At 43.7% G+C, this 12,849-nt stretch overlaps 1 protein-coding gene across 2 annotated transcripts in view; it reads left to right on the top strand.

Annotated features, from left to right (window-relative positions):
- Positions 1-12,849, top strand: part of Mccc1 (methylcrotonoyl-CoA carboxylase 1 (alpha)) — a 46,399-nt gene that overhangs the window by 14,034 nt on the left and 19,516 nt on the right. For both annotated transcript variants that reach the window (XM_013513582.1, XM_013513583.1), the window contains 4 exons: positions 3,118-3,229; positions 4,526-4,607; positions 8,080-8,207; positions 12,179-12,362. In XM_013513582.1, coding sequence (XP_013369036.1) covers positions 3,118-3,229; positions 4,526-4,607; positions 8,080-8,207; positions 12,179-12,362 — 506 coding nt within the window. The remainder of the gene's footprint in view (positions 1-3,117; positions 3,230-4,525; positions 4,608-8,079; positions 8,208-12,178; positions 12,363-12,849) is intronic.

Raw genomic sequence — 12,849 nt, 5'->3', positions numbered from 1 at the left:
CTTAGGAGGCTGAGACAGGAGGATTGTTGTGAGTTCAAGGCCAGCCTGGGCTACACAAGGCCAGCCTGAACTGCATAGCAAGACCCTGTCTCAAAAAAGAAAAAAAAAGAAAAGAAAAAAAAAGAGGAAAAGGAGCAGGAGAAATATTTGAAGTAATAATGGCCAAGAATTTTCCCAAACTAATGAGAGACACAAAACTATAGAGCTAGGAGTCTCAGAGGAGGACTCCAAGCCGGAGAAACAGCAAAATACATCCAGCTGTGGGCTGAGCAAACAGCTCAGTGGTAGAGCTCTTGGTTAGCATGCACAAGACCCCAGTTCAATCCCCGCTCCACGTGTGTGCACGCGCACACACACACACACACACACACACACACACACCAACACCTGTGCACATCGTATTCAGACTCCAGGAAGTGAAAGACAAATAGGCAGCTCTGGGGGTGGTAACTATGGAAGATCAAAGTTAAGGAATCCCACGAGAAGATGTGTAAGCAAGAAAAACACAGTGAAATATGAAAGAAAAAACTGACCAACCCATATTTATGTGTCCAACGAAACCCTCCTCTAAAAAGACTTTATTGGAAAACACAAATTGAGGGAAATTGTCACCAGTAGACCTGCCTGGCAAGAAATATTAACACAAATTCTTCAAAGGTTGGAAACTGAGGTTTACATAGACAAAGCATTAGAGAGGGAGTAAGTGAACTAAAATCCCCTTTTTGTATTCCACATTGAATTATTTGTTTATTTTTTTTTTTTTTTTTTTCCAGTACCGAGAATTGAACTCATGACCTTGCACTTGCCAGGCAGGCGCTGTGCCGCTGAGCTAAATCCCCAGCCCTCTACATTGAGTTAACAGAAAGTAGCAACAGGACACAGGACGTGGCTCGGTGCTACAGCATGTGCTTAGCGTGTGCAGGACCTGGGGTTCCATCCCCAGCATCGCACAACACACGCCCCCCTATACACACACCACCACCACCAGGAACAAGAGCGATAATAGTTTCGTGTATGTGGTGATTATGGCTTTAGGGGAGAGTAAATGAGGAGGAAGGATCAATAAGGCAAGACATCAAAAAAGGAAAAGAAAAGGAAGAAAAATCAGCTGTAAGTATTTTGTCGAGAGAGCGTGCTAGCTGGGCTGAACAATTCAAAACTGGAACCTCCAGGAAGGGTGATGGGTGAAGACCGTAAATTCTTCCAAGTGGGTGAATGAGGTGCTTCATGAAGTGACCCGGAATGATAAGAATGGCTCACTGTGCTGCAGCAGTACCTCTACCAGGCTTTCACAAAGCTTTTTAAAAGCTTTTGTTTATCACTGCACAGAGTATTATGCTTATATTCCTGTGGGAAATGGATGCATGTGCACAGTGCGTCCTAATTCCGTTCCCGTTGCCCTTCCCTCCCCTCGCCCCCCTTGATCCCCTTCTGTTTTTGTTTATGTTTGTTCTTTTGTTTGTTTGAGAGAGAGTCTCACTCTGTAGTTAGGCTGGCCTCAAACTCACGGCTGATCCTCTTGCCTCAGCCTCCTGTATGTTTTGTTTTTTAAATCCCTCTGCAGTACATACTGTTTACATCTTCGTGTATAGTCGGATGTGTACACGGCACACTTCTTTTTGTATTCCCTTCCTCCCCTTCCTTCTATCTCTCGGTCCTCCTCCCCTCTGAGAGTGATCTAGCCCTCTACTACCTATTATGCGCCTTTGAGTTTGCACTTTGGTTTTAGTGTGGTTTTCTCATCTAAGACAAGCCATGTGATATTTAATATTAAGATACTGTGTGTCTGATTTATTTCACTTAACTAAGGCTTTTTTAAAAAATGTCATCTGTGTTTGAAAGTTTTTATTTTTTAAAAAAATCAACAAAACCACAGACCTGTAATCCCAGCCCTCTGGGAGGTTGAGGCAGGAGGACTGCATGTTCTAGCCTAACCTGGTCAACTGAAAAAAAAATTGCCAATCACTCATTTCTGTATTATGGTAGTGAATATGTGAAGTGGGCTACAGTGTGAACAAACCACAGAAAAGCTGCTAAGAAGAATGCGCTTTTTTTTTTTTTCTTTTTTTGAAACAGGGGCTCTTGCTCTGTAGTTCAGGCTGTACGTAGCCCAGGCGGGCCTCAAACTTGTGGTTATCCTCTTGCTTCAGCCTCCTGAGTGCTGGGATTACGAGTGTATGCTACATGCCAGACTCACTTATTCTTAAACCTCTTGCAGATGAGCCATTTTTATTTCAGTCTTCTATAGTTTATAAAATCTGACGAAAGTGTGTAAAGAAAACTAGTCATGGATATGGTGTGTGGTGGTGCACGCCTGTAGTCCCAACACTAGGGAGGCTGAGGCAAGAGGATCACTAGGAGTTTGAGGCCAGCCTTGAAGTCTACTCTACAAACTCACTAGGAGTTTGAGGCTACATAGTGAGTTTGAGGCCAGCCTGAACTACATAGACCCTGTCTCCAAAAAAAAAAAAAAAAAAAAGGAAAGCTAGTCATAGAAAGTTAGTTTTCATTGGCTTTTTGAGATTATATGAACTATGACTACAGTTTGTGAATTTATTTATTTATTTAGTGGCACTGGGTGTTAAACCCGGGGCTTTCGCAGTGAAGCACATCCCCAGTTCTTTTTTCTTTTCTTATTTTGTGACAGGGTCTTTGTAAGATGTTAAGTTGCCTGGGCTGGGCTCGAACTTATGCTATTCCTGCCTCAGCCTCTCTGATGCTTTCAAGGTCATCACACAAATGGAAACTTTTTCACTGAATTTTTTTGCAAGATTATAGATCCCTTGCTACATTCATAACCTCTATTTTAAGGTCAAAATATCAGATCTTATTTATTTATTTATTTACTTAATTTTATTTATTTATTTATTTATTTATTTTTGATTTTTTGGTTTTTCTCCGGTACCGGGAACCGAACTCACGACCTTGCACTTGCCAGGCAGGCGATTTTGCCGCTGAGCTAAATCCCCAGCCCCTCAGATCTTATTTATGTAAAAAAAAAAAAAAAGATGGAGGTCTCCTGGACATGGCTAGCAACCCGTGTGGCGTCGCGCACGTGCCATTTCTCAGCCTTGCCAGAGGAGATCAGTGCGCACGCACACGTTTGCTTCTGAACAGGCATGTGGAAGTCCAGGTGTTTGGCGATCACCATGGCAACGCAGTGTACCTGTATGAGCGGGACTGCAGCGTGCAGAGGCGGCATCAGAAGATCATTGAGGAGGCCCCCGCGGTAAGGCCGGGGCGGGAAAGCGGTGCCCTGCGCTGTGCACCCTCCTTGGCTCTGTGTTCGCAGCGGGTCCGCGCGCTTCTCCTCCCTCGCTCAGGGCCTCCCGGTCCACCGCAGCACCCAGAGGACACGTGCTCGGTCCTCGCCCTCCCTGCTGCACATTTTTAATTGTAATGAACCGGAATGAATTACAGGACTGGACCAGGGTGGTCTGCTAATTAGACGTGTTTTTTATAGAGAAGATTCTTGTCTTAACGACTGTTTCTTTCAGATGCTTCTAAAATACATGAGTTATTTCCCTGTGTTAGTGGGTGTGTTGGGGAGGAAGGAGGGTCCCTCTCATTTTTGCCCCCTAATATTAACGGTTAGCATCTCTTTGAGATTTTCTTTTAATTGGTTTAAGCTGTTATCTGGGTCATGGCCGACCTGCTTTGTTTGTTTGTTTGTTTGTTGAGACAGGGTCTCGCTGTATTGTCCAGGCTGGGCTTGAACTCACTGCGATCCTTCAGCCTCAGCCTCCCGAGTGGATTTATATTTCTTTTAGGGTCACCACTACCATGGGTTAGATACATGATATTTTTTCTTGCAGTATGTATTTCCACAAAACCTAGAATCTGAGTTTTTTAGTGAATCAATTTGTTATTCCTACACTGTATTCAAAATGTAATTTCTGCTGGCGTGATGGCGCACACCTGTAATCCCAGCACTTGGGAGGCTGAGGCAGGAGGATCGTTGTGAGTTCAAGACCAGCCTGGGCTACAAAGTGAGCTCAAGGCCAGCCTGAACTGCGTAGCGAGACCCTGTCTCAAAACGACAAAAAAACCAACAACACAAAAAAACCATAATTTCTGTTGCAGAGTATGTTGTGCCATTTGAAGTACATGCCAATAATTACCATAAAGCCTACTTTTAAACAGTGATTGCATACATATGTCTATAAAGCACTATTTTAAATGGTAAAATAAGCTTTGCTTCTTTATATATTTCTTTGTATGAATCTTGCATGTTAACTTAGAATCTCCAGGTTTCACTATATCCCAAGAAATCATTTGCACTTGATTCAGATTTCTGTATCATCTTGAAGCAAGATGGGAATTACTGAAAGTTTTCATATTCGTACAGTTATTCAGTCCTCCTGCCTCAGCCTCCCGAGTGCTGGGATTATAGGGGTGTATACCACTATCCTTACCTTTTTATTGCAGTCCTTTGATACATAAAATATAATGTTACTGTATTTTGATAGAAATTTCTGGTACGGCAAGGTATGCATGGAAGCGTGTGTTCAATCATTTTTTATAGCCTGGTATCAAACCTGAAGTAAGAAGAAAGCTGGGAGAGGCTGCCGTCAGAGCTGCTAAAGCTGTGAATTATGTTGGAGCAGGTATGTTAAAATGTGTTTTTAACGGGAGAGACCAACTCATTTATTTTTAGTTTCAGAAGGTAAGAGAGATGGATAGCTTTTAAATCAGTGGCTTTGAAGCTTTTTTTTTTTTTTTTTTTTTTTAAGGCAGGGTCTCGCTGTGTAGTCCAAGTTGGCCTTGAACTCACCATGTAGCCCAAGCTGGCCTCAAACTTTAGGCGATCCTCCTGCCTCAGCCTCCTGAGTGCTGGGGTTGCAGGCATGTGACTGGCACTGTAGTATCTCACAGAATATAGTTTCTCACCCTAAGCATCTTCTGTGCTGCGCCTACTCATCTTGCTGAGCCCCCTGCGCCCTGGCAACCACTGACGGCCCTGGTGCCTCCACAGTTTGCTGTGGTAAGGTGTACGTAGCGTGATCCTATAGCACATGTGATCATATTGCCTTTCCAGATTGGCCTGTCCCTCTTAGTAATGTGGATTTCAGTTTTCTCCACGTCCTGTCACAGCTTTCCAGTTCATTTCTCTGTTGCGCTGAACAGTGCTCAATTTTCTGTCTATCCTGGAGCTTAGGTGTCCATTTCCTACTGAAGGACCTCCCGGCTGCCTCCACATTTGGCACGGATGGCCAGAGTTGCTATAAACATTCCTATGCAGGATTGTATGTGGACATAATTTTCTTTCAGTTCATTTGGGTAAATCCCAAGGAGCAGGACTGTCAGATCACATAGTAAGAGTATGTTTAGTTCCTGAAGAAACTGCCAAAGTGCCTTCCAAAGAGACCCTGCCGGCGCATTCCTACCGCATAGTAATGCATCGAGGCTTCCTGCTGGCCCGACCCCCTGCGATCAGAGCTGGCAGTTTGTGGTTTTGACTCATTGCCCTCTTGTTTTAACTTGCACTCCTCTAACGACATGTGATGTTAAATGTTCGTGCTGCTCACCTGCCACCTGCACATATCTTCTTTATGAAATGTCTTTTCAGGTCTTACCCTAACTTTAAAAATCGATTATTTATTTTTATCTATTTATTTTTTGGTCTTTTTGAGATGGGGTCTCACTATGCATGTAGTTCAGGCTGGCCTTGAGCTCACTTTGTAGCCCAGGCTGGCCTTGAACTCGCAAGGATTCTCCTGAGTGCTGGGATTACAGGCATGTGCCACCACGCCTGGCTGGATTGTTTATGTTTTATTGTTTAGTTTTTGAGTCAGAGTCTTGCCAGATTCCACAGGCTGGCCCTGAGCTCATGATCTTCCTGTCTCAGCCTCTCAACAAGCTGGGATTATAGGCCCGTGCTTCCTGCCCAACTTGTTTTCTTTCTGGTGTCCTAGGTGCCTTTGACAAACACTGTCTCAGTCTGAGGTTTGTGAGCCCGTTCCCTTAATACTGTCTTTTGTCGGTCAGAAGTCTGATTTTTAAAAATTTTTGTTTGTTTGTTTAGGTTGTTTTGGTCTTTTTGAGACAGGGTCTCACTATGCAGTTCAGGCTGGCCTTGAGCTCACTTTGAGGCCCAGGCTGGCCTCGAACTTGCAACAATCCTGTCTCAGCCTCCCAACTACTGGGATTACAGATGTGGGTGACCACACCTGGCTTGGTTTTTAAAATTTTAATGAAGTCCAGTTTTTCCTTTCATGCCTTTGGTGTTGTATGTGAAAAGTCCTTACTGTATCCACAGATATTCTAGGTGTTCTCTTAAGTTTTTTCTGGGAATTTTGTAGTTTTGCATTTTACATTTAGGCGCATAATACATTTTGAATTAATTTTTGTGAAAGGTATGTGTTCTGTATCTGCCACCTTTTGCGGTTTTGAATATTTTATATTTTATTTCTTAGCATATCAATTTTATATATATATATATACTTTTTTAAGTTTTCTCAGTGGTAGCTCTAGAGTTTGTAATATGCATCCACAGCTAATTCAAGTTCACTTTTTTTGTTGCTTTTGTTTTTTTAAGACAGGGTCTGGCTGTGCAGTTCAGGCTGACCTTGAATTCACTGTGTAGCCCAGGCTGGCCTGGAGCTCAGGGCAGTCCTGCCTCAGCCTCTTGGTTGCTGATATTACAGACATGCACTGCCACACCTGGCCCAAATCTACTTTCAAATAGCTTGTACCTGATAATAATAAAATATCCCCAATGTCTCCTTCTTGTCCCTCTGTTATTGTAATTGTACATTTCATTTATACATAAGCAGAAATGTGTAACCATGTATAATTAAAGTCATTATTGCTCTTCCTATTTTGAATAAACTCATCTATTAAATCAGCCAAAACTAAGAGAATTAACATTTTATATTGCCTTCACCTGTTTGTTCTCCTGTGCTCTTCCTTCGTTTATGTGAACACGGTTTCTGGCCTATCTCATTTTCCTTCCCTCTGAAGAACTTTTAACATTTCTTGCAAGTGTGCTGAATATATTCAGCTGATAAAATCAGAATACCTACATTTAAATAATGAGGTCTGTTTCTCCTTTTTTTTTGGTTTTTCTCCGGTATCAGGAACTGAACTCATGACCTTGCGCTTGCCAGGCAGGCGCTTTTGCCGCTGAGCTAAATCCCCAGCCCCAATGAGGTCCGTTTCTAAAATTAAGCCATAACAAAGCCTGCCTAGCAAGTACAAGGGCCCAGGTTTCATCTCCATTACCTGAGAAAGGAAGGGAGGGGGGGAGAGGGGACAAGGAGTGGGGGAGGGGAGAGAAAGGTGGAGGGAGGGAGAGGAAGGAAGGAAGGGAGAGAAAGAAAGATTGTAGGCCGTATAGACGCTGTAGACACACATGGGTTAGTTGCTGAGCAGTTTTTCAATGTATCCCTGGCGAAAAGATCTTTAGAAGAAACTTCTTGGCACACGCCTATAATCCCAGCACCTGGGAGGCTGAGATGGGAGGATCCCTGAGAGTTCAAGGCCAGCCTGGGCTACAAAGTGAGACCCTGTCTCAAAACAAGAAGAAGAAGAGAGGGAGAAGAGGCTAAGAGCTCACAATCCAGGGGGAAATGTGCTTTTCTCGATGGAGTTAGAGTAAGATGGTCGTGGTGTGAGACACCCAGGCCTCATGGGATCCGGGACAGTAACACATAGTCCAGCCAGAGTCTCACTACTATAGTAGCTGAGACCGATTCAGAATTTGGGTTTACGATTTGCTCACAATCCCAAATATATTTTTCCATTACTAAGTTTGATGCCGAGCCCATTTTTTTGAGTCAGGGTCTTGCTGTATAGCTTAGGCTGGCCTTAAACTCACTGGTCCTGAACGCGTAGCAATCCTCCTGCCTCAGCCTCCCAAGTACTAGGACTATAGGTATGTGCCACCACGCCCAGCTAGAGTCCTATTTTTAACTTAGACTTATTTGCTGCTGTAAAATGTAAGATGTTTTCTTCATGAAATGTAAAACATTTATGATCAAACGATGGCATCCGTAAGTCAGTGAGCTGTGTGTGTAAGATCTTGTTTGCTACTGATTACGTGCTATTGACACGTGACCATCGTGTTTTGTCTCTCAGGCACAGTGGAGTTTATTATGGACTCACAGCACAATTTTTACTTCATGGAAATGAATACAAGACTGCAAGTAGAACATCCTGTTACTGAGATGATCACAGGAACTGACTTGGTGGAGTGGCAGCTTAGGGTGAGAACGTTTCCTCGTTCGTCAGTACATGTTTGTGGCATGTAATGAATACGTTCATGGTGGAGACTCGGCACACGGATATGTCGCCTCTTACCCCTCTTCAGAGTAGCCTGCCTCTGGCATCCTGAAAGGTGTCACTTTGGACAGGAGTCCCCTCTTGGTGGTTGTGATGAGAACAGGAAAAGGGAAGGTTAAAAAGTGAAGCTGCGGGGCTGGGGCTTTAGCTCAGTGGCACAGTGCCTGCCTGGCAAGCACAAGGTCGTGAGTTCGATTCCTGGTACCGGAAGAAAAACAAAACAAAACAAACAAACAAAAAAAAATAAAGGTACATTTGCGGCGGTGACATTCTTGGCACTTTGGGCACTCAGAGTCCTAAGTTGTCCCTTTCCTTCATTTCCCTTCAGGAGCAGGGAGCTGCTGTCACCTAGACTTGTCCTGACCATGCGGTCTCAAGCCAAAGCCACAGGGGTCCACCTCAGGCTGCAGCATTCCGGGCTGCTCCATCATTAGACTTTGAGGCAGGACAGATGCCTCCTGAGGCAGCCAAGGGAATGGTCCCTGGAAAGCGCTGATTTAGTTTGTTTGTTTGTTTGTTTGTTTTGTTTTTCTTCTGGTACCAGGAATCAAACCCACGACCTTGTGCTTGCCAGGCAGCGCTTTGCCGCTGAGCTAAATCCCCAGCCCTGAAAGCACTGATTTAGAAACTGTTGCCAGGCCACAAGCAAATGTTCATGCCTAGTAGCCATTGTCCCTGTTTAGAAACTGTTAAAGCATTTGACACTGCTGTGATGGGTTTCCTGTATTTCATAAAAGCAGTATGAGTTGTGATTTAAAAAAGAATATGGTGACCGCTGCTGCTGGGTGCTGTCCAACCGGAAGTCAGGGTTCTTCAATACCGGAAGCGCATGTGGAGTCTTGAGTCCCATTGTTCAAGTGTCAGCTTGTTAGTGCAGTCGGTGGTTGTGAGCTAAAGTTGAGAGAAGGTGTGTCTTGAAATGTGCCATAAATCATGGGTCACAGATTATACATTTCATGGGCGTTACGCAATCCTGCCACGTCAGGGTCTAGCTTTTAAAGAAATGTCATCTCAGGAGATGAACCTTGGGTCTCTGGTTGTGATCCAGAGCCCAGAGTTAGGGGTGCTCAATGGAAATCACCCAGTTCTTGTGCAAAAAAGTATAGCTGTCAAGACCCAGCATCAAAGGTGCTGTTGATTGTGATTTTTTTTTTTTTTTTTTTTGTACTGGGAATTGAACTTGGGACCTTGTGCTTGCCAGCAGGTGCAATTCTGCTGAGCTATATGCCCGGCCCCCTGATTGTGATTTTTTAACCTTGATGGAATCATTCAAGCTGAGTTTGTATCCAGGAATGCTACAGTGAACTCCGAATATCATAAGGGCTTGTTATTTAAGAAACAGTGTGCAGAGAAAATGGTCTAAGAAAGCTGGGCTTGGTGGAGGAAGCCTGTAATCCCAGCACCCAGGAGGCTGAGGCAGAAGGATCACTGTGAGTGTGAGGCCAGTCTGGGTTCCATATTGAGTTCAAGGCCAGTCTGAACAAAGAAGGAGGAGGAGGAGGAGGAGAAGAAAGAGAAGAAGGAGAAGAAGGAGAAAATGTCCTAAGAAGGGGGCAGTTCCATCCCCCATCATGATAGCGTTCCATGTCACACTTGGCTTCTGGTGCAGTATTTTCTGTCAAATAAAAACATCACAGTGTGTTGTCAGCCACCTCTCCGCTGGATCTGGAACCGTTCAACTTCTGGCTTATTTCCAAAGTCAAAATGACCGCAAAAGGTCAATATTTGGAATTGATTTAGGTCATCAGGGCAGCTACAACCATGCCACTGAAAACACAGAAGCCTCCCCGGACTGCCTGAGAGCACAGCAGGGATGCTGGGATGACTGTGTTTGAAGCGAGGGTGCGAATTCTGAGCAGGGTTCATGGTAACACATCTTTTACTGTAACGTTTCTAATACAAATATTCACCGACTTTTCTGATCCCAGCCATAGCCCTGAAACCGTTCTTTACTGCAGACAGCTGGAGGCCTGGTGGAAACGACGTTCCATAAAGCATGTTCCTCAAAATATACAATAAGAGCTCAGCTCTTTTTGTTCTCTTATTGAAAACAATTGATTTTACCTCATCCTTTCTTAATAGGAAAACCGATCTTTCTTTCTTTCTTTCTTTCTTTCTTTCTTTCTTTCTTTCTTTCTTTCTTTCTTTTTCTTTCTTTTTTCTTTTGAGACAGGGCCTCACTGTGCAGTTCAGGCTGGCCTTAAACTCATTCTGTAGCCCAGGCTGGCCTCGAATTTGCAGCAATTCTCCTGCCTCAGCCTCCTGAGTGCTGGGATTACAGGCATGTGCCACCATGCCTGGCTGTGATTTTTGTTTGTTTGTTGTTTTCACAGTGCTGGGGATCAAGCTAGGCAAGTGCTCTAGCAACTGAGCTACATCTCCAGCTGCCCCAGATTTTTAAGTCATATCAATGTTCTTGAGTCCCGCAGAATCTCTGGATCTTGTTTGTTTATTGCAACAGAGAGGGAACCCAAGGATTTCACAATGATCTGTATCCCTAGTTCTTTTTAATATTTTATTTCCAGACAGGATCTCATTAAGTTGCCCGGGTGGGGTTTGAACTTGTGATCCTTCTGCCTCAGCCTTCCAGAGTACTGAGATTACAGACACGCATTGCCTTAGCCAGCTAGGAGCCTTGGTTCTTTGTATGCACTAAATGTAAATTATTTTTTCCATGCTGTGTTGCTAAAGTCTTGATTATTTTGATAATTTTGTCTTCCCAAGACTTCAAAAACAGCATGCTGTTGTTTTTGCCGGCCCTTTGGGGATGATTAGTGGTTTTAATGAGCTGAAAGATTCTTTTGGGCCCGAATGGCCTTACGAACTAATGAAAACCAGGCATACAGGCTATTAAGGGTTAGAAAAACTGTAGAGGGTTTGGAAACTGCTGGAAGCGGTGCCAGAAGGGAAAAGGAAGTTTTTTTTTTTTTTCCTGAAGCAGTAACTAAGAGAGACTGGACCTTTGCAGTGATGGAGGATGAGATGTGTTAGGTATGCGAACCAGCTCCACACAAGGGATGTAAACATGTGTGCGCTGCAAGCTTGTTAAAGAGAAGGAAAGAAAATGAGCACGCACCCTCCAGTCGACTTCTCCAGGCTATACGGGTGGGAGAGAGCAAGGTGCTGCATTGATAGCCCCGTGCGGAGAACTGTAGCAGCTCTCGACAATAACAGCGCCCCTGTTCCTAAGCTGGATCGCACAGCAACATAATAAAACTGAAGCATCATCGCATGCCCGGCCCTTTGCTTCCTCACTCGCATGCTGAAGGAAACCATAGCCCAGGACGACTCAGGCCACTGCGCTCTTTTCTTGGCTGTGAACATAGACCTAAATACCTACTGATCATTTACTATATAAAAAAAAAGGCTGATTTGGGAGCTAAGTGCTACTGTTTTAAATGAAAATTAAAAATATCTTGTCAGTAAGAAATTTTGATTTTGAGCATATTTACCACTGATTATTTATTTATTTACTTAGATTTTTTGAGACAGGGTCTCCCTACGTAGTGCAGGGTAACCTTGAATTCAGTGTGTAGCCCAGGCTGGCCTCAATCTCTTGGTGATCCTCCTGCCTCAGCCTCCCAAGTGTTGGCACTACATGGGTGTACACCATGCTCGGCTTGATTTTTATTTTTGTGAATCAGCCATCGGTTTTCCTGCCGCCATTTAAAAACTCTAGAAACCCACTGGAAGTAGGCTGTTCCCAAGTTGCATCTGTTGTTTAATCCGTTTCTGTTTCGCCTGATACTCAAGTGGATGGATATAGTCATAGTTTTTATTTAGCCGTGTCGCAAAATCCAAATATACATTTTCTAGAGAAAAGTGCAAGGCCGTTGACCAAGTCAAGGTGCTGCAAGGTAGGTTTTCATAAGAAGCACTATTCTTCTATTCCCAGGTTGCAGCAGGAGAGAAGATTCCTTTGAGCCAGGAAGAAATCCCTCTGCAGGGCCATGCCTTTGAGGCTAGGATATATGCCGAAGACCCTAACAATGACTTTATGCCGGGGGCCGGACCGCTGGTACACCTCTCTACCCCTCATGCAGACCTTTCCACTCGGATTGAAACGGGAGTACGGCAAGGTATAGAGAAATAATGAAACCTCTTGCTCTTGTTAAATTTTTACTACATTTTTTTCTTTGAGATCGGAGTGGCATTGTACTACTCAGGCTGGTCTGGAGCTATCAAGTGACCCTCCTGCCTCAACTCTTGAGTAGCTGGGACTACAAGGCATACATCATTACAGCAAGTTTTAGTGCATTATTTATTTTGGGGTAGAATCTTATGGAAATATTGAGCATAGATTGAATTGATTTCTCATCAACATTTTCCTTCTGGAATAGTTATTGTTAGAGCATAACTCGTACTTTTAAACAGTGTAGTATTATTTTGAAACACAACATACTAAGTACAAGCTAAGCAATAATAAAAGAATTGTACTACATTTAAAACTAACAGTACAAAAGCGATCACAGCTCAGTCTATGAAATAATGGTCATAACTAATAGCTAGAGTTTCCTATGTACAAGTACTTTGCTGTGGGATTTTTCAGTATAGGACTTTTTCTTT

This window comes from Chinchilla lanigera, unplaced genomic scaffold, assembly GCF_000276665.1.
Source record: "Chinchilla lanigera isolate Chin_1 unplaced genomic scaffold, ChiLan1.0 scaffold00019, whole genome shotgun sequence".
Taxonomy (NCBI): Eukaryota; Metazoa; Chordata; class Mammalia; order Rodentia; family Chinchillidae; genus Chinchilla; species Chinchilla lanigera.
The sequence above is the reverse complement of the archived record's forward strand: the minus strand, read 5'-3'. Positions and strand labels throughout refer to the sequence as shown.